This window comes from Perca flavescens, chromosome 7 (genome assembly GCF_004354835.1).
Source record: "Perca flavescens isolate YP-PL-M2 chromosome 7, PFLA_1.0, whole genome shotgun sequence".
Classification (NCBI taxonomy): Eukaryota; Metazoa; Chordata; class Actinopteri; order Perciformes; family Percidae; genus Perca; species Perca flavescens.
The window spans coordinates 18330531-18352192 of NC_041337.1; the positions used below are offsets into that span (position 1 = coordinate 18330531).

The window sequence follows — 21662 nt, forward strand, 5'->3', positions numbered from 1 at the left end:
GTCACCATGGCCATTCCTGATCCTTTCCTCCACATTGTTACCATTGTCCACCTCTTCTCCATCTTCTTCGTCTTGCCCGTTAGCGAGAGTAGGTGAAACCAGGAAACCAGGGAGACAACATGGCTTTACTGTTATTGATATGAAAGGGTCCGCAACCACACAAAATGCTCTCCCTGACACGCCATGAGAGTGACATACTTCACTTATGTGAGTTATGAGGTTGGATATAAAGGATCTCATAAGTTTACCATTGCTTTACAAATCAGTTAAAATAATTAGTTAAATAGAACTTTTGGGTTTTCACAACCTGGCAAGCTACAACTAGTTCTTATAAATGGCCTAACATTGATATATAAAGTATTAGTAAATTATTTATGAATGATTAAAAAATACATTACTACTTTTAAATCCTCCAGAAAATGGTACCGGCCATTTATTGAAAAGAGTCAGACAGGTTATGTTTATATTTATTTATAAATTAATCTTACAGTCTACAACACAGATTTTATTTTAAATCCTAAAATACAGCATTCACAAACACATTCTTCTCAAACAGGCCAAACATATATCAGTGAGACAGTTACAAATGCACAAAATCAAACATAATCTATTACTATTTAGTCATCGAGTCATTACAGAATCATCTGTAATCTCCATTTAGAAATCCACCGGGAGGGTCGCTGTTGAGTTCAATTAGCCTTGATGCATAATCTACTGACTCCAACCCGTCACTCTCTGTGGCTCTCCTCAGATCATCTCCGGCTTTGACTCAACAGAGTTATTTAGTCGGCCTCCTTGTCCAACTGGGCTGCTGAGGCTTCCTCCTGGAGAATGTGTTTGTCTTTCATGCTGCGCTTCAGCTCCTGTCTGGTGTTCAGAACTGTAGTCTGAAGGGTTGCAATCTCAGCTGACAGCTCTATTACTGTAATATGACAGAAAAAAGGAAGATGAAGGATGATGAAAAGAAAATAATTTACCAGTAGTACACCAAGTACTCTGCCAGATGTTTAATCTTGCACATATGCATAAAAATACCAGACACCAATAAAATCACAATATTCTTCCTATCTGCCTAATTAGGAGTGTCATGTCATTTTAAATGACTTAATCTTTGGCAGCAGCACAATAATATTTCAAGTTCTCTACACTTTATCGAAGTTTATTTATCCATCCATTGATAGTTATATCCATATGGCTATATATAGTGGAACTTTTACATACACTATCTGTATAATATTCCTACATGCTGAATATATACAAGAATCCAATGTGGCCCTGAGAGCTGAACGCATTGCAACTAAAGAATATAAATAGACAAAAAATAAGCAAATTAAGAAAGCATCTTAAACAGTCTGATAACACATATGTACAGTATGTAGTATAACAAGATATGTTGCAAATACAGGTCCCAGGCAAACTAGTAAATTGTTTGTATTTTGTCAGTTGATTTGAATTGGGAGGCTAGTAAGGACAGCAGTAAAAGGTATAACAGGTGTATAGCAAATATCTGCAATCTGGATCATGCAGTCAGCGTTAAAACTAAAATGTTAGCTAATTTTTTAACATCTTTTACAGGGAGTTAACTGAAGTAGGTTTCTGTATTTGTTTGTTTTCAAGTTGCAGATTGTGTATCACAATTTGCCCGTGTTTTCTTCCTTTCCAGCGTTTTTGTAAATGCTCCGTAAGTTTTGTTAAATTGGTGAAGCATGTTTTTTCTCAAGTTGTAATAAGTTGAGCTCTCAGGGCCGCTTTAAGAATCTCAGGAAAAACCAATTAATGTTTAACATGGGATACAATGTTTACAACTGTTGTAACATGGTTGTTTTGGTACACTGTGTACATTTTTTTACATATTCAATCAAAAATGATAACCTAATCTTGGCTATATCCTTAAGTAATCACATATTAACAGAACAAATGTGTGGTTGCTTGAAACAAAGTAAAGACTCTTTTGGAAATGTAACATCATACCTTGCTTGAATGATGACTGTGCTTGTTTAAGAGATTGTGGCACCAGAATCCCAAACCACTTCAGTGGATCTTGCTGAGGATTCTGGTCACCTTTTCTTACTGGAGTTACTTCAGGAACTTTCTCACTACTAGCTTCTTCCCTTGCATCCTTCTCCGTGATATCCTTTTTTGGTTTAATTCGTCTCCTGACACCTATGAAACCGCATAATTCAATAAATCAAAAATGTATTTGATTTTGGTAAATGTAAACAACATTCCTTTTCTATCACCACATGGACTATGGCAGACTCACCTTCTTCTTGAGGTCCAACATCCTCTATTAACCTGGCATCTTTTCTAGCCTCATTATTACACTTTTGTTTGACCCTTTCTGTGCAGAAATCCACCTCACCATTGTCCAGTGTTCTGGAACAAATACATTCCAAGTCATAAATACTGACAATTAATCAACTGCAGTGAACAACAGTTTACCTGGGAGCATTCATTTCTGTGAAACATGTCTATTTCCTCACCTAGCATGAACAGAGACCAGTGGCTCTATCTCACTTGCATACTGAAGTGCAGAGACGTGTTTGTTTCCCATGGAATATCGAGCCTTGGACATGGAAAACCATCCCTGTGGGGAACACAAAATGGTAACTAAAGTGGGAGAAGAGGATACAGGATAAAATACAAGGCTTCAAATGTTAAAAAAGAAGAAGAAAAATAAAAAGTTTAAAAAATGAGTACATGTACATGCACATGCACTTACATTTGAAAAATAACTTAAGATGGGTTGATGTTGTGAAAGACAGAAATATTGATAAAGTATACTTTACATTATGGCTGCAGCTAGTTATTTTCGTCTTAATCTCATGCTTATTTTCTCAATTACTCAGTCAATTGTTTTGTCGCTAAAATGGCGAAAATAGTGAAATATTGCCCATTACAATTTTCCAGAGCGCAAACTGACAGTCAATTTTCTTTTGTTTGATCAACAGTACAAAACCCAAAGATATGCAGTTTACTATTATATAATAGTACAAAAACCAGCAAATCCTTGCATTTGAACTAGTATTTTTGGCAAACATTTAAAGGTTCCGTGGCATGAAAATTTCACTTTATGAGGTTTTTTAACATTAATATGAGTTCCCCCAGCCTGTCTATGGTCCCCCAGTGGCTAGAAATGGCGATAGGTGTAAACCGAGCCCTGGGTATCCTGCTCTGCCTTTGAGAAAATGAAAGCTCAGATGAGCCGTTTTGGAATCTGCTTTTTATGAGGTCATAACAAGCAAGGTTACCTCCCCTTTCTCTGCTTTGCCCGCCCAGAGAATTTGGCCCACCCATGAGAGAGAGACATCATGGCTTTCAAACGAGAAAAGTGGCAGTTGGTCAAGGCCACACCCCCACCCTCCACCTTGCCCCTCCCACTCTCCTCCTCAATAGCTTCAGACACAGAAATGGCACATACTAAGGAAAGCTCATTGTGGGACTGGCTCTAGTGGCTGTAGTTCTGCACCAAAGCTGAATTTCGGGAAAGAGACTTCAGATACAGTATTAGGGGACCAATAAGCTCTATATAAAAGCATCCAAAGAGCACCATGTCATGGGACCTTTAATAAATTACGAAAATTGCTATTTCAGCTCGATTTCAAAAGGTTAGCTACCTTCAAAAACATGTCTGTGCAGATTGTACACACACACACACACACACACACACACACACACACACACACACACACACACACACACACACACACACACACACACACACACACACACACACACACACACACACACACAGATGTCTCAGAGTGGCAAGCTTGATCTTACAAGTAGCTCTAAATTGTTTTCTGTGTGCTAACGTTACCTGCTCTATGAGAGAGTTGAGAGTGGCTCGTTTCTCCTCCAGTAACGCCAGCTGGTCCATGAAAAGGAGCAGCTTTTCGTCCAGTAAAAGAGAAAAATCCTCCAGTTCCGACACACCCATGTCGACTCGTTTTACTAAAGTTAACTCAAGTACTTTCTCAAACATTCGTTACCGCCGTCGTTTATACTAGAAATCTACATAGACCCAATAAGAGCATAGAGATAAAAACCATATACACAAGACGTTTACTGCTTCCGTGTCGCATCATGTGACACACGGCGTCACGTGATTAAATCACATGTCCATAAAATTATAACTTTACAATGTTGAGAGAATCTTTGTGTGTAACATTAGATCATTTTAAGTAATTTCTTAGTATTGTGTTGGCAACCAACAATATTATTAACAACGCTAACAAAAGCTTTAGCGTATATCTGTAAATAACAATAACCTACATGACAAAAAGGTCATTGCATGCTTATTGCCATTACAATTTTTAAAATTTTCTTCGACTGTAACGATATTAAAAAACATATGCTCATTAAATAGCATGTAGCGTGCATTTATAAATGGTGGGTATCTTAAAAACATTTAAGCAATATTAAACAAAAGAGTAGTTCCCATACCGGGAGTCGAACCCGGGCCGCCTGGGTGAAAACCAGGAATCCTAACCGCTAGACCATATGGGACCAACAAAAGAAGGTGAGACATCTATTTTTATAAGTGGACGTGTGTCAACGTATCTAACATTCCTGTGTGCTTTAAATTTAAGTACAACTTAGCTAGATAAATAACGTCAGCGCTACAGTCAACCACTGGCAGCAACATAAAAAAACATTAAGCAGCAGCTATATTTTATACCTTTCTAACTTCTAACGTTATCTAAATGCTGCAACTTAGCTTAACAGTAAATGTTAGTTAGCTTTGCTAAAGTTAGATAAAACTTCGTGCAACTTGACGTTAGCTAATTTATGGTTAATATTACAGGTGAAAAGTCTGCCTGAAGTTGACATTAGCTATTCTTTAGCAGCAAAGTATAGAAAACGACGGTTAGCTAAGCTGCTCTCCACATTTAAAAAAAAAACCGCTAGCTTGTTAATAAAAGCTAACCTATTTGTTGTCCCGGGGAATCTAAAAAGCGCTAGTTGAAAACACCCCACAAACACTGGTTGGTTCCTCCGGCTAACTGACGGCAGACTGTTTTATCTTTCCATGGAGAGAAATCATTGAGTAATAGCCACCCACTCCAGATAGCTTTATAAAGGCCACTGAACCCGATGGAAGCATAACTCCCAGTAGCTCGCCGTGATCGTATAGTGGTTAGTACTCTGCGTTGTGGCCGCAGCAACCCCGGTTCGAATCCGGGTCACGGCAGGGTTAAAATCCCTGACACGGCTTGGGAGGACAACTTTTATTTAATTCTAACAAAGGATACAAATACACCACAATGAATATACTGCAACCTTTTGCGTAAAATAGCAAATGACAATGAAGAAATGTACAGAACTTAATCAGTGTAGCACCCAGCTAATGCTAACAATTGATATTTTCGATGTTTCTCATGTTCAGTGACTGCCTGTGTTATTTTGTTTCGCGGAGTCTGTTTTCAGGCTGTTTGGGCGATTTCAATATTCTTGTCCTTAATTGATATGATGTTGTCATATCAATAACATAGGCTACATATCAAATTATCACAGCATATCAAAACGTATCGTGTCATGTCTTCAGAAATCTTGCTTTCACTTATTTCTGCTTAGTGCTAGGCCTATTCTCGTACAGTCACGTCAAAGTGAAAAGACTTGTTAGCTAAGCATTTATGTTGAAATGCAATATCTTAAAGTCCCGTAATTCACCCCTCACCAACTGTTGAAATATTACATGAATAGAGGGGACGGTATTTTGGAGTAAGAGACACATTTACATTGGTGGTTGCCAACGACAAAGTTCATGTTCCGAGATGAAAAGCCAATCAACGGGCCAGCAGATCGCATGTGCTGCTAGCTCTATGCATACGGACGTATGATTGGTCCTCGTAATCACAAGTAACCGCCCCTGGCTCTAGTGAGTTGAGTTCCGGTTTTGAGTTTATCTGCACTGATATGGCATGCAGTTAGAGAGCTTTGGACTATTGGATCTTTAAGATATTCATATTTTTTTAATTTATCTAATACTTTTTATTTAATACAGAGGTTAAACTCTGTGTGGCGGGACACCCATTTTAGTAGCATCACCGGTAAGAACAAAAAAACCTTATTGCTTTTGTCTGCTATAAGCTCCTTGAATAAAACTGTAACTCTGATAACAGTTTGTAAATTTGGGATAAATGACTAACGTTTATAGACTCTGTCTGTGCAAGTGCAGTGCAGTGCAGCGTAGTAGGCTACAATGCATAGAGTGCTCATGTATGAATTAAACTGACTTATGTGCATTATCTTTAATAACACATTGTTGAAATCAATCAATTATAGAACTACTGTGGATGAAGAGTGTTGACCATCCTTTCTTGAAACAGATGATGGATTCAGCAACTGGAGTTCTTCATCCCTACTGGCCACGGGACCTTTTGATTCCCACCTATGTGGCCAATGACCGATCTATGTCAGAGATTCTGGCGTTCCTGTTTTCTGTGTCTGGGGTGTTTCTGCTTGTGACCTGGCTGATCACGGGCCAGAAAGGGACCACTGGCAGGCTGGGGACATGGAGGCGTCTGGCTGTGTGCTGGTTTGCCGTTTGTGGTTTCATCCATGGCGTCATTGAGGGATGGTTCTCACTGTACTATGATATTATTCCAGGAGACCAGAGCTTCCTGTCACAGCTGTGTGAGTACAAACAAGAAAAAACATGTTTAGAAAAGTGTATAAACTGTGATGGTGCAGTCTATAAGAGTCATTATGTTTTACATTTTTCTCTTACAGGGAAAGAGTACTCAAAAGGAGACAGTCGATATGTAATGTGAGTTCATCTTGGCACAGAACTATGTTGAACATTTGCATAAAAAATAAAGATGTTACTAATTTGACCCTTCATATTTCTAGAGCGGATAACTTTACTGTCTGTATGGAAACTGTGACTGCATGGTTATGGGGACCTTTCAGCTTTTGGGCTGTGTTCGCCTTCTTAACTAACAAGCCCTACAGATTTGTTCTGCAGCTCATCATTTCATTAGGTACAGTAAAATGGTGTAATTACTACAAAAATCATCAGCAGGTTTTCAGAATCTAATAAATTGTTGTTTGTCATATTTACATAATGGGTCTTATTACATAATCTGATTCCAGGCCAGCTGTATGGAGCAGTGCTTTACTTCTACACGGAGCACAGAGATGGTTATGCTCACAGTGAGTTGGGACACCCAATCTACTTCTGGTTCTACTTTGTGTTCATGAACGTGCTGTGGATCATCATACCGCTGGTGCTCATTGTGGATGCATGGAGACAGCTGTCAGCAGCCCAGACACACACTGACAACACAAAGTCACACAAGTCTAAGAGGAACTGACAACAGGAAGAATTGTTGTTAAAAAAACCACTATGTTAAACAGTGCCTGAATTGGGCCAAAAAAAGGTGCCAGTACCCTAATTCAGAAGTTGCATGACATGATCATGGCATGTGTCTTGGAAATATTTATATTATATAATAAAAAATTAGAAGTAGGGTACTCATGTGGACAAAAATCAAAAGTGCCGTTGCTCAGTACTGGTGAGTACTGGCCCATTTCAGGCACGGATGTTAAAATTTGAGGCAATAGAAAGGATTAATTACATGTGTCATCAATGGTTTGTCATGTGGTACCTGTAAACTAAGAACTTCATTTTCAAGTGCAGCTTGTTCTTTGTGCATCTGGCTTTGTGAGAATAGCCAAATAAAACATCTTTTCTCAAAACCATCTTCATTTTCTTTTTTACATATTACATAACTACATGAATAACTTGAACACTGACTTAGGTGATATAAAGGACCTCTTTCACATGGAACCCATAGCCTATTCAAGAATTAGGTTGAGGTATTTGTTTTTGTTGCTTACATGACAAAAACAAAGACAAAGACTGTCAAGATTCTCTTTTGTGCGTAGCCACCTTTATGTAATCCAATCAATTGGGTATGTTGTAATGTGTGTAATAACTAACAACAGAGTGAAAAAAAAAGTAATTTCCCCTTGCTGGCTCAATAAAGTAAGCCTATCACTCTTAATCCACTTCAGGCATAATAAAAATATAAAAGATCATACATACGATCACGTTTATTTCATCCTATAATGTATAGGAAAAGACTATACTAGCATTGTAATGTGAAAATGTATTTTATATTTGTCTTTTGTGAAACTCAAAAAGAAAAATAGTTTACAACTGTAGATTTAAATGCTTGCAGTTTAATTTGATACCAGCTCCAGAAAAGGGGAGAACCAAAGTAATGCTAGTCATGTGTGGTCGTTCCATCCTTTGTGCACTAGGCTACCATAAGTCCACAGATGGACACTCACCGTTACACTACTCAGTATACACCATAGGCGCTGGAAGTAGGGGTGCTGGAGGTGCTGCGGGTAATGATTGGGAGAAGGCCGCATGCACTGAGTAGATTGACTAATTATAAAGGTGGGTGGGCACTGATCTTGAATCAGTACGATGTAAACAACCTGCTCCGATTTGAGATTGAAAGAGTGGAATTAATTTGTAACAGATCCCCGGTCAGATTGAGAAAACAACACTGATTTAATTGTATTTACTTGGTAAAATACAACGTTGGTACGTTTTAAACATGAACAAGATACCAAGCTTGTCGAGTGTCCGTCCTTGTGAGGACATAACCACCACGTTGTCTACATAACTTGCACCACATGCAAAACATGGATGGATCTTTTCTTTTAAATGTCAATATATTCCAATTCCGGTACGCCGAAATAGCTCAGTTGGGAGAGCGTTAGACTGAAGATCTAAAGGTCCCTGGTTCGATCCCGGGTTTCGGCATTTTGACTGAACACACTTGGTACCCGGGTACCGGTGTGGAAAGACCCCTGACTGTGTGGGGTTTGCTGACAAAGCTTGACACCTACTGGTCGATTAGAAGAACTACATTTATATATTTTTTTAGAGTTTATTTAATGTATTGCACAGAGAGAATACCACTGTGATCTCATGCACCCCTTATTCCTAGAAAAGTTCGCAAATTGCTTCAAAATAAGTTTTTGACGTGTGGTTTTTACTTTGACGTTACATTCAGGCATCTCACACACAAGCATCATAGAGTTGGGAGAAAAACATGCATTCACTGATTAATGGCTTTACTTTTGAGCTCAGGTAGGGGCAGTAGATGCACTTCCATTTAACAGTGACTCATGTCATGAGAAGAAACATGCCATTCTACAGATAACATTCTATAATAAACTGATAATATGTAATCTTCAGCTGAACATTTTGCTGAGTCTAAGTCCCAACTGTGCATTTCTCTCTTTCTCTTTACTTGCTATGTCTTTAAGTGCCTTCAAAGCAGCAGGTGATTCTGGCTGTAGCTCCAGCAGTTTCCTAAACGCCTGCCCGGCTTCCTCCAGCTCATTCAACATCTGGCAGGCTTGGCCCATCCGGTACCAGGCTTTAGCACCACCCAGTTCCAGCTGAGTAGCTTTAGCCGCACTGGCCTTAGCCCGCTCTGGTTGTTTCAGTTTGAGCTGGCACAAGGACATGTTTGAGTAGAGCTCCGATTTAATGGTTTTAAACTCATTAGCTGAAGGAAGTTGTTTTGTTTCATCACCACTGTTTGTATCTCTCGGCTCCTCTGCTTCTTCCTCTTGTCCTTTTTTCTCCACGTCTCTAACATGGCTATGGAGAGTGATGAGAAGTTTGAGGGCCCGGCTGTAGCTGTCTGCTGCTCCCCACACATCCCCACTCCTGAATCTTACTCCTCCCCTCTCTTTGTGTGACTTCACCCACTGCCACTTGTCACCAGGAGACATCTCCCAGGATTCCTTGCCTGGTGTGAAAGATTTGAGTTCAATTGTGGCACATAAAGGCAGGTTTTCCTCATCGGGATGGGGAACTGAGACATCTGGTCTATTTCCCACAGGAGAAATCAGTACCTTAGAAGCAAAACAGGATGATTAGACTGGCTGTATACTTTCACATGCTGGAAAATATTTTTATAAAGTCTGGAATCCATATTCATATTTATTGTTTTAATGTCAGGGAGCACTGGCAAATTGGGACCCAATTTATATTTGACCTCATCAAAATATTAGTAATAATATTTCCAATGTTTTAATTTTCAGGCATTGAGGTGACCTGATAGCATAATCTGGCATGGCCATGTCATAAAAAGGCCTACTTAAAAGTTCACCCAATTTAGATCATTTACCCCAAACACTATTCAGGGGGAAAACCCTCATTCACCAGTGCATCTAATCTGTCGATATACTGTCACAATATTGCAAATGTCATATATGCTTTACATATGTAAACCAAAAACCATAATGATTATAGTGATGGATTTTGTCAGTTTTTACTGTAACCAAAAGTTGGCATGCAATGAATTGAATTATTATTCAAGGCCTCTCTTCGCCCTTACCTCACATTTCTCTCTCGCTCTCATCCCCTCCACACATGCTTCTGTGATATCGCACTGACCCTCGCCTAGCCTCAGTGTTGTCCAGTCCCCCAGTGGGACCTGCAGCACAGAGTCCTGACACCTTGGGAAGGCTGTGGCCTCTGTAACCTCAGTCACTGATTGGTCAGGTTGGACTGGCAGCTTCTCATTTCTCTTTTCAGATGCTAAACTCTCTGCTTTATCCATGTTAGCTTTGAGCCGCACTCGGACTTGACACAGTGAACCCAACCTTGGACAGTAACTGGATGAACATGCTAGAAGAGACAAAGGGACATTATGTGAGCTAGATTTCTAGATAATACATTTCAATTGTACAAATATGGACTGAAAATTGATAATTTATATTAAAGGAAGAAAGTAATAGAAATGCATCATACATGCATCATCTCCAGAATAAGAGACGGTCTGTCGACTCCCTTTGTGTGTCAGCTTTTGCTGGACTTTCCAGAGGCCTCTTGGACACACCGACACCCAGGAGGTGACCTCAACACCATCATGATCACCGTTGCCGTGCAGTGTTTCAAAAGGGTGAACAGCATCCATCCCTGCAAACATAAAAATATTAAGACATAAATAAAAGATTATCATATTTTCTGTTCAGACATCTATTTGAATGCATTATCCTGAGGGAATGTACAACTCTTATACTTATAGCTGGTACATTTCACATACACAAGGCAAGATTCTATTAGTCCTTCCCAAACTTTAACATTTTGGTTGAATTCAATTTGTACATGGATACATTAAGTCGTATGACAAATGAAAAAAGCGAACGCTTATTTAAAAAAGTAAAAATTCTGTAGCCCACGATGATGGTATATTGACTCTATTGATGCTATTTTTTATTTATTATGTCTAGATACCCCGTTTGTTTTATTTAATTTATTTGCTTCTTCATATTTCATTTGATTGGTATCTACTTTTTTTACACACTGGAATCTTTAATTATATAAGAATGCCTGACCTGCGGAACGTCTGTCTGTTCACAATGTTCAATAAAAAGACAAGAAAAGTATAATCCAGGCTAGTCTGTTAGCACTCAGAGTTGAGTTACAACCATGTAGTTAACTATTGTTACATTACCAAGCTAATGTTAGTTATTATTTCATATTAATTATTCAATAGTGAAAGTTAAGTAGGCTAACTTGCATTAAAACAATGGGTTGTTGGTAGTTTCAGCGTGACCGTAGCTACAACATACACTATTTCACCAAGTAACGTTACATTAACGTAACTAACAATAACCCGATAAAGCAGTGGCTAACAACAAGCAACAGCTTTAGATAGCATCAGATAACGTTAGCTGGCAAGTCAAAGCAACTGAATGTCCTTATTCTACATAACCTGAGCTGTAGTAACGTAGCTAGTTAAATACTCTACGAAATTAAAGGCATATCTTACCTCATACACAAGTCTGACATGAAGTATTAGCTATCCCCTCAATCGGTAACAAATAAACTGTCAGATGGTCAGAAGATATAAACAAACGCTTTCGTCTTTTTTGCCTTCTCCAACCTCTACTTCTTCGTCTGTGTAATGCATGGTGTAATGACGGCTGCGAGGCCAGCTCGTAGCATTACCGCCACCCACTGAACCGGAGTGTAAACCTCGTGTATTTTCCTATCAACGTTTAATGCATACGTAAAAATAGCTTTACCAGTGTGTCATCTAATTTCTTTCAAATAAATTGTACATCTCTACACATTTCCTTTCACCCATCTTAAGCTTGCTGCTCAGGAGACAAAACTGATTTTGAAATGGTAGCAAATAAAGAGAAAGTTGTCTATACAGTAAAAACATCCTGAAACACAGACTGTTATTGGTCTTAACTCTTAGTGAAGTTGATTTCTGCCGCAAATAATGTTTTGTTTGGGTCACACATGCATTTTCTTTAAAATTGTTTTTGGGGGGGGGGGGCTTTTCCGCCTTTAATTTTTGACAGGACAGCTAGGTGAAAAAGTGGAGAGAGAGAGGGGGAAGACATGCAGCAAATTGTCACAGGTTGGATTCGAACCCTTGACCTCTGCGTCGAGACATAAACCTCTCAGTATATGTGCGCCTGCTCGACCACTGAGGCAACCCTGCCACACATGAATTTTCTTACCTGATTTCTGCCTACAGTAATAACATACAGTATATAGCCCACTCTTTTCTCAACACATGCAAAAATATCATGTCTGATTTTTTTTATATGCAACGTGAATGTAATCTAAATCTGTTTAGCGTTTTGTGTGTCAAATGATCTTTGAGCACATTCAACACAGTCAATATTCTCAATACTTAAACTAAAACTAAAGAAGAATATGCTTAAAGCTGTTTTTTATTGATACTTGGTGAATTATGGGCCAACAATGTAGTGTAGGCCAGTGTCGAGTCACCAACTGTCTAATCCGAGTCAAGCCTTGAGTCCCCAGTGTTCAAGTCCAAGTCTGAGTCATCAAAGAAGAGTCCGAGTCGAGTCACCATTACCTGAGTTTGAGTCACAAGTCCAGAGCTAGCGACTCAAGTCCGAGTCCAGGACTTGGGTTCTCCATCACTGCCTATTACATATAAAAGTAGTCAGAAACTTCATATTATTTCATGAAAGCTTGAGGCTGACTTCATAAATCCTCGAGAAAATGGGTTTTGTAGCTCAATCTTTGACTCTCAAACACATGCACACACACACACACACACACACACACACACAAACAGTTTACATCTCTCTCTGTGTGTATTGACCTTTGACTTGGTCCACTCGTGCTTGAGGCCTGTGTGTTAATCTGTCCTGTCAGAATGAGTTAGGCCTCTATCTTTTGAACACTAGAGACCATTAGGTCTATCAGAGGAATACCCCACTGAGCAACCAACGTGTGTGTGTGTGTGTGTGTGTGTGTGTGTGTGTGTGTGTGTGTGTGTGTGTGTGTGTGTGTGTTTGTGTGTACAGGGGACAGACAGAAAGGAAGGTCATCTGAGATGCAATCTGTCCTCTTATATGGGGCCTGTTTGACCCTTGATGGGCATGAGACGAGGTAATAAACTTGCTACACTAATGAGATTGCATCACTGGATAGCCATGCATGTTTTAGTATTAGGTATATAGAGGTGAATCTCATGGAAGGCTTCACAAAATCCTTCAAAAAGTTCCAAGTGTATCCTTACATCGTGAAACAATGAATTAAATACATTTTCTTCCTTATACTGGAAGCCACCATGACAGAAATCTCATCAGCAAACTTCATATGCTTGTAAAATACTGGACAGAAAGTTATTGGCTTTGTATGACTGTTGGGTTGTTGTCAGTGTGTATTGCAGATATATCAGTGTTGGTGTATATGTCGCTCGATAAGTTACAAGACATTGCAGTACAGGAAAGACAAACGAGGTTGAGATCATTTACAAAAATGTCTCTGTGATGCTAAAAAAGGGTTTTTCTAAGTAAAAAATGTATATTCATACACGATTTGTCAAGTAATTATTTGATCTACATGAGACCTTTCTGTTTTTTTGTGTGACCACTACGTTTGTTCAGGTTGTCCATTTTCATGTCCTGCTGTGCTATTATATGTCAGTAGGTGGCAGTATTTAGCCATGATCTAAATTTGTTGAGCTGACTCATAAAGCAAACTGAATGGAAAGGACATGCCCAGAGTATGATGATGTTGTATGGTCACAGCTTGCTAAATTATACTAAAAAGAATTATGTAGCCTATATGTGATGGTTTTTTTCTTTGCACTGTGTTGCAAAATAATCCGTTCAGTATTTATCTTGGTCACAATTTAAAACAAAAATCTAAGGGATGTTGTTACTGTGTGAGATGTTATGTATTTGTTTAAAAAAATTGCTTTCAGCCCATATAGTTATCTGAATGTTTAAACTTCCAAATATAGATATCACTATTGGCCTAAAAAATCTGGTATCGGTTGGGCTATAGTTCAGAATGGGCAGAAAACATTGTGATACTAAAATAAAACATAAAGTAGAACATATGATATGACAGAATAGAAGTGCTGCAGTGAAACATCTTAATCTGATTTGCAGGCATCACCGTCATCGCGGTCATCTTACATATAACAGAGATGCTCTTTGTAGAGACTCCACCAAGAACAACTAGGTAAAGAGGAGGAAAGCTGTAGTTACAAACAACATTACATGTGATATGACATGCAGTTCTCCATACAGAGCAAAACGAGCTGCAGTCACTCACATGAATAAACAGGTGCACAAAGATGGTGAAAATAGGACAAACCAATAAGACTACATTTCAAAGGGCACTCTATGAGGAACCAGCACTTGGGTGATGGTAAATTATGTCAATTCAAGCCTGTATTTAAGCATGAGCCTATATAATTTTTCTAGCAGCTGAGATACAGTATAATCAGAAAAATATGCTGCTGTATTTCTTCTTCTGGGTTATACTTTCACTGCCACAGACTGTATATACCTAGCCAGTTTAGTTGTTTCATTATTTACTGTAAGAAAATAACTTTTCAGTAGGGGTCTCTCTCTTCCCAGTAATATACACACATGACATAACTTGGAAAGGTATAGTTACATAGAGTGTGCAATGTAGTCAGAATCACTGGCTGGGTGATGTAACCCAAATGTTCATAAACTTTAGCAGATTTACAGCATGTGCATCATAACGCTTGTAGCAAACAGTTACTCCCAAACGTACTGGGCACACATGCACTCAGCTCCAGCCACATATGGACAAAAAGAAAAGGAGAAAATGTGTTTTATCTGGAAGGAATAATAAGAGAGGATATAAGGCTGGTCCTCAACTGTGTCTAATCCTCTGGAATAAATTAATTTATAGAGATAACGCTGACGAAGCAACATTTTTTGAACACCTGATATTTTAACACTATTTATGTGAGGGATAGGCATAAAGTAGATATACTGAAAAGAATGACTTTTTAGTTGTTTATTTTTTAATTGAAATGAAAGTAAACATAATGCAAACCAAAATAAAAGTCTTGAAATATATATAATTTTTTGTGAAATTTAGGGTTAGGGTTAGGCTTAATGTTGAAAAAAAGCAAAAGAGCAAGGATAAGCATTTGTAACACACTTTAATGCAATGCTTGACTGCACAAACTAGACTCCAATCAACACCTTTCTCTCAAAGTTTGACAATGTCAGTATTCATTCCAGATCTTTTGTTTTGGATTGTAGATATTCAAATGTTTGTATTAAAATTGACTGTCTATGTTTTTAACATTAAGATTGGGCAAACATTTGTTGTTTTCTAGTTATCCTATTTGTAATATAACTCACAGTAGTTTTTCAGTTGTTTTTTCCAGTGAGAGCACATATTGCCATTTTTCAGTTGAGCATTTTCTCCACCTATTAATGACTGGTGAGTGTATTAATGTAGTGTTACAACAAATACCCAAATCTTTGTATTAAGAGAATGGCAAGCTTTCACATTCTAACGGCACTCCTAATTAGTGCTGAATTAAATGCAGGTGCACAGAAAAGGTAAGCCAATAAAGGACATGCTATATTAAAATAAATAGTATCAAATGCAAGATATGTTGTCTGCTACAGGTGCTTAGTACAGTAATACTAGTTATACAGTAATTGTCAAAAAAAATTTAAATTCACTCTTTCAAAATGTTTATTTTTTCTAATTGTACTACATTTGAAATTCATTTTCAATTAAGTCTCTAGAGCTTTAAAATACTTTTGACTGCCATTATACATTTATGAGAAAAAAATGAAGCAAAGTGTATGCACCTCACAATCATCCTTCTTCTTAGAGTCTTCCCAACATTTCTCTCAATATGTGCATCCCATACACGCCCTCATTAATTGTATTTATGATATCAATATGTGGATGTCAGAGAACTTCCTACAACTAAATAAGGATAAAACTGAAATACTTATCTTTGGTGCTAAGGCTCAGAGACAGAAAACTGCGGTTCATCTCAGTTCTCTGTCTCTGGAGAGCAAAAGGGAAGCCAGAAATCTGGGTGTAATATTAGACGGTAATTTAAACTTCAAGCGTCATATCAATCAAGTCACAAAATCAGCTGTGCAGCGACTACAATTAATTCAAAATGCGGCTGCACGTGTTCTGACAGGAACAAAGAAGTTTGAACATATTACACCTGTCCTTAGACTTTTACAATGGCTCCCAGTCAAGGCTAGAATTTACTTTAAGATTCTGCTCCTAGTATATAAAGCTCTCAATGCACCTCAGTATATTAGAGACATGCTCGTTAGATATGAACCAGCGAGAACTCTCAGATCCACAGGCAGCGATCTCTTAATCACCCCTCGCTGTAACTCGAGAGCAGGGGAGGCTGCTCTCTGTGTCTATGCCCCAGTGATATGGAACACCCTGCCAGTGGAACTGAGAGAAGCTTCCACACTGAACACTTTTAAAAAAAGGCTAAAAACCTTACTTTTTACAAAAGTCTATGAATAACTGAGTTTGTCGCTGTTCACTGTTGATCTTTGGTTTGTGTGTGTGTGTGTGTGTGTCTGTGCACGTGCATGTTTGATACATGTTTTGTATATTTTACTCTGTATAATTGAACAAAGTATTATTTTATGTCGCTTTTGTACGAAGCACATTGTGTTACATTAACTTGTATGAAATGTGCTATAGAAATAAAGTTTGATTGATTGATTGATTAAATAACTGTCTCACACACAAACTAGAACCTTCACTTCTTTAATTCTCTTCAATGTGTTACCCATATCATCTCTATCTCCTATCTTTTCCTCTCCTTCCATCCCCTTCACCTTCCTCTTGGCTCCCTCCGAGTTCCCAGCTAGCCTCTTGTGAAACATCCCAGTGGGTAAGTTCAGAAGCATATATCCCAGCGATGTTTTGCCAGAAGAAATGGTGTTGCACCCTGCCAGAAGTTGGGCCCAACATGCGTCATTCAGGGAAAAGGTGGAGTATGACAGGTGAACAAAATAGAGCAATGTTCCAGATTGAAGAAGAGGAGATAAAAGGGATGGATGGATGGATGGATAGATGGAAGTGGATTTGGGTGGAGTCTTTTCCCACGAGGATAAAGATGGACCGACCACCGGCATGATCACACAGCGGAACTAACTGAGAATGTAAAGCCCACCACAGAGACTATCAACACAATTTACTGGCTGAGAGGGAGAACGAGAGAGAAGGTGATACATTGATATACTTTCCTTTTAATTAATGATATGGTAGCCATCTTCTTAATAGGAATAGAAAGCAGGCTACAAACCCATTCTACCCACCGCAAACGCTAAACATTGAAGCTTTACTACCATTCTGAATGTGTTGGTGTTTGTTTTTTCCTAATGAAAGAAGCTCGCCTGTAATCCCTCCATCACACATTCCCTAACACACAACACACACACACACACACACACACACACACACACACACACACAACCTCCACGACCACACGACGGGGTGTTTATCCCTCACAGCGAGAGGGCCCGCTCCACATAATGTTGTCCGTGCATGTAGGTGTGAGCGTGTCATGTACTTTAACTGTAGCTAGTTTTTCTCCCTCTGGGCTGTTTGTTGTTCATAGTTAGATACACTGACAACAGGTTTGGACTTCACTATGTAAACTCAGTATAACGGCAGAGGCTTTATTCTAAGTGGTACACTCAGCATTTGTAGACTAGATAAAGTAAAGGATCATTAAGACTCCTCCGCTGGACTGTGCTCAAAAGTTTAATGTTGAATTTGAGCCGAACGAGCTCAAACCAAAACCTCAAACGACAGCATCTGACATCTGAATTACTCCACCATTTCCTGTTGTATTGTGAGGTGTATTTGGCCAAATGCTGTACTGTACCAATGAGCTGCCAGTCCAGAGGAGTTTGATTTATTGAGGTTTTCAGGTCAAGTGGGGATCAAGGCTGATCCTGAGGCTAATTAGAGCTACTGAAACAATAGGGTCAAGAGAGACAGATCTAGGGAGGGTGAAAGTTATCACTCTACCACTTGTGGCACCAACACATGTGGCATATTGTATCAATCACTGTCATGTGAGTACTGCATTAAGGCCGATCAATAAAAAAGAAGAAAGCCTTTCTTGGTGCATGGCCTTGTAATTCAGACTGGTTTGCCAGCAAAGTTGCATAAGCAGTGAAGTATGAATTTTTTCTTCCATTAGCAGTGATGGAGCAGAGTCTGCCAGGTCAGGGCCATTCATCTATATTATAATGTCATGATGAGATTGCTCCAACTGCAAGGGGAAAAAACAGGCTCTCAGTTTAACTCCCAGGGTAACAAGACATAGTATTGCATCATTATGTGTTAGATGCAGTGTAACATGCACAAAGGCATGTTACACTGCATCATGCACATTTAAGTCATGCTCTCCTAAAACTGTTAAGCCCATGATTAACTGTGAAATGGGGCTGCTATTAAAAACTATATGATTGATGTTTTTTGAGGACAGAGAGGGAGCATTAATGATGTTTCTGCTCACACATCAATGCTCAAGCTACCATGGGCAATAATTCTAACCTCCTTTATAGCTTTCTGGATGAACACAAGAGCACCTTCAGCAACAGACTGTTACCACTAAGGTGCACCACTGAATGCCACAGGAGATCCTTTCTCCTTGCGGCCACAAGTCTATACAACTCCTGTCTTATTGCTGGACACTGACCAAGATTATTATCATGCATAGTTGTCAAATATCTCAAACTCAATCCCCCATTGTTAACTGCTATTCCTGCTGTTTTAATCGCATGTACTACTTTCCGGATGATGCACCTTTTAATAATGCTCATACTGTTTAATTTTGTCCTATTTCTTCTTTAATTATACTTTTTGCTTTCAAAAATAGTAATATTGTAACATACAGTAAATAGATGTACCTTTCTGTACAGTGTTTTATTGCTTGTAATTTGTAACATAGTAGTCTTGCATTGCCAGATCCACAGTGCTGCGGAGGAAGGTTTGGCTAGTCCACACAACATTCTGGAATAGGAGAAAAACATGCTCTGGTTTATTGGCATTTCTTTAAACCAATAACAATCGTCGCTAAGCCATGTGACACATGGCCGGACGCAGGTACGGTGCCTCTGCAAAATAGCCTTGGGAAGGAAGGAAGGAAAAAGAGCTATCCTATATTGTCTGCTTTACCTGCAGCTTTTAATCACCAAAAATATGGCTGTTAAAATGTTTTAAAAAATAGAATTTGCCCCCAAAAAATGGTCTGTCTTCTCACACTGTACATTAATAATAATTATTATTTTTGTGACAAACCAAACAGAATCCCCTGGCCTCTCTTACTTTAGTGTGACCATATGACATGATTAAATCTGCTCCCTCCCGCAGACACACAAACACACACAAAGGGTGCTGCTATTTTGCCATTACTGAACACATTTAAAACACAGCATGCTAATATGTGTGTGCTTACCAGCAATAAAGGGAATCTGGCATTAAGTGTGTTTAAATGTGTATTATCTGGAGCATAAACAGAGTGCTTAACTCCATTATGTTGTTTCTCTAGGGGCCAGTTGTACAGTCGGACCTGAGAAGCTTGAGTAGGAACCAACTGAGGGGAGGAGATGGCTATCGGAAGCCACAGGGCAGATGGGGGGGCCATTTTTATCGATGCACACGCTGTAATAAGGTCTTCCTGTGAGGGAGCCTGAGGAGTTTCTTTTGACAGAGCTTTCATGTGTTCTTTTGCTGTGTTGTGTATGTGATCAGAGAAAGTCACTGTGGGCCATTAGGCCTCCGCACGCATGCATACTAGCACACATCTGGATATGCTTCTCCTTGAACAGTCATACCTACATACAGTCTGGCAGTCCATGTGACCTTTTAATACCTCTTAGATAAAGCCAGTTACTTGGTATATACCACCACCATTGAGTAACCGCCATAAGTACACACACACACACACACACACACACACACACACACACACACACACACACACACACACACACACACACACACACACCTGCTCATGTCATGTCAAACAGCTTGCACGCTATTATATCCACAATTTCCCATAGATGATAAATCTATGTGCTCACTCTTGTCAGATATCTGCAGAAGATTATCCGAGAATATCAAGCAAGTAATCTCTGTGCAGCTGATCTACAGTCAGCTGATGCAGCCTTTAAGGTTTGATGTTAACGTTTGGTTGACATAGCCATAAAGATTTTACAGCTGTGTTTAGGAGAGACCTTGTCTGTGAGGCTTGGAGGCTTAACCTAAGAGATGTATCAGCTGCTCAGAGTTAACTGCACAGGTGAGGCACACCCACACTCGCATCTTTCTTAAAATGTGAGTTAACTCACCGCGTGTTGAGAGAGAGCAGGAGAGGCAGAGATTGGGAGAAAGTGCGAGAGATAGGCTAAGTTGGCCAGTGAAAAGAAACAAATGTCAGGATTCAGAAATTACCTGGCCGGCTGTGATCTATTTATACATATAGGAGTTAGGTTTGGATCAGGGTCTGAGGTACATGGAGGGGGTGAGGGGCTTTAACTCAGACAAGCTTCCAGTCAAAGTAGCAGTTAGCAACTCCGTGGTCTGTTAGCTGTCATGTGTCTGTCAATTACACTTGGTGGTTTCATGCAGCAATCTCAACAAGCTGCCTGTGGTGGGACAACCAAGTCTATCAGACAAGGGCCGTATTTGGGTGGAGGTAAGTTGCCCACTGGCCAGTGGCTCGAAGAAATAGCATGCCAGCACTGGAATGTCTTGGATATAGTAAACCAGAATGCTGACTTTTCTTATTTAATGTGGATATTGGCCACTAATGTTGTCCACCACAATATAAGGAAGGAGCTATTGAGAAAAGCCTAGTAAATGAAATGAAATGCATTGAATTGTATGTGCATATTCATATTCATTTAGACAGTTGTTAAATATTTTTTGTGAAGCCTGATGTATGTATCCCAGAGACTTCCCTTCTGGTAGTACTCTGATGTGTCAACTACCTGTGGCCTAGGTCTCTGTTCCATACAGTAGAGTTGGAAGAACAACCTTTCTCACGTGTAAGTCCCAGGTCTCAAACACTTTCCTCCTCAGTTTTGCAAAGGCCTCACCGGCACAGCTGACATGATGATGTATTTTTAAATATCAGCTCTGGTGGGCGACATCTAGCTCACCCAGTAGAGTGTGCGCCCCATGTAGGCTGAGTCCTTCAAAGCGGCTGTGGGTTCGAGTCTGACCCACCGCCCATTGCTGCACGTCGCCACCCAAAGCCCAAAAACATAATATTAAAAAAAAGTCAGCTATGGACAGAGGAAGCTGCCAAGGTAGGGATCCACCTTTC

At 39.4% G+C, this 21662-nt stretch overlaps 3 protein-coding genes and 3 non-coding genes across 12 annotated transcripts in view; 3 read left to right on the forward strand and 3 right to left on the reverse strand.

Moving 5' to 3' along the window:
• Positions 1–455: 455 nt before the first annotated feature.
• vma22 (vacuolar ATPase assembly factor VMA22) lies at positions 456–4289 on the reverse strand. The gene is made up of 5 exons (XM_028582310.1): positions 3821–4289; positions 2484–2587; positions 2264–2376; positions 1972–2163; positions 456–922 (listed from the first exon to the last, which is right to left on the reverse strand). Exons 1-5 carry the CDS (start codon positions 3983–3985, stop codon positions 783–785), a joined length of 714 nt encoding a protein of 237 aa, XP_028438111.1. The 5' UTR covers positions 3986–4289; the 3' UTR covers positions 456–782.
• A 148-nt stretch (positions 4290–4437) lies between these two features.
• trnae-uuc (transfer RNA glutamic acid (anticodon UUC)) lies at positions 4438–4509 on the reverse strand. Its single transcript has one exon. It is a non-coding gene; the product is annotated as a tRNA-Glu (tRNA).
• Positions 4510–5122: 613 nt separating this feature from the next.
• Positions 5123–5194, forward strand: trnah-gug (transfer RNA histidin (anticodon GUG)). The gene has a single exon. It is a non-coding gene; the product is annotated as a tRNA-His (tRNA).
• A 705-nt stretch (positions 5195–5899) lies between these two features.
• Positions 5900–7698, forward strand: ebp (EBP cholestenol delta-isomerase). Its single transcript, XM_028582309.1, has 5 exons — positions 5900–6053; positions 6333–6639; positions 6736–6772; positions 6856–6986; positions 7099–7698. Exons 2-5 carry the CDS (start codon positions 6333–6335, stop codon positions 7317–7319), a joined length of 696 nt encoding a protein of 231 aa, XP_028438110.1. The 5' UTR covers positions 5900–6053; the 3' UTR covers positions 7320–7698.
• Positions 7699–8712: 1014 nt separating this feature from the next.
• Positions 8713–8785, forward strand: trnaf-gaa (transfer RNA phenylalanine (anticodon GAA)). Its single transcript has one exon. It is a non-coding gene; the product is annotated as a tRNA-Phe (tRNA).
• A 211-nt stretch (positions 8786–8996) lies between these two features.
• fkbpl (FKBP prolyl isomerase like) overlaps positions 8997–21662 on the reverse strand; it is a 56768-nt gene continuing 44102 nt past the window's right edge. For 6 of the 7 annotated variants that reach the window (XM_028582299.1, XM_028582298.1, XM_028582292.1 and 3 more), the window contains 3 exons: positions 10793–10960; positions 10377–10669; positions 8997–9891 (listed from right to left, as the gene is read on the reverse strand). In XM_028582299.1, the coding sequence (XP_028438100.1) occupies positions 9220–9891; positions 10377–10669; positions 10793–10958 (1131 nt within the window). In that variant the 5' untranslated portion in view covers positions 10959–10960 and the 3' untranslated portion in view covers positions 8997–9219. Of the gene's footprint in view, positions 9892–10376; positions 10670–10792; positions 10961–11816; positions 11994–21662 lie in introns of those variants that run through there. The other variant, XM_028582293.1, reaches the window with a different exon arrangement.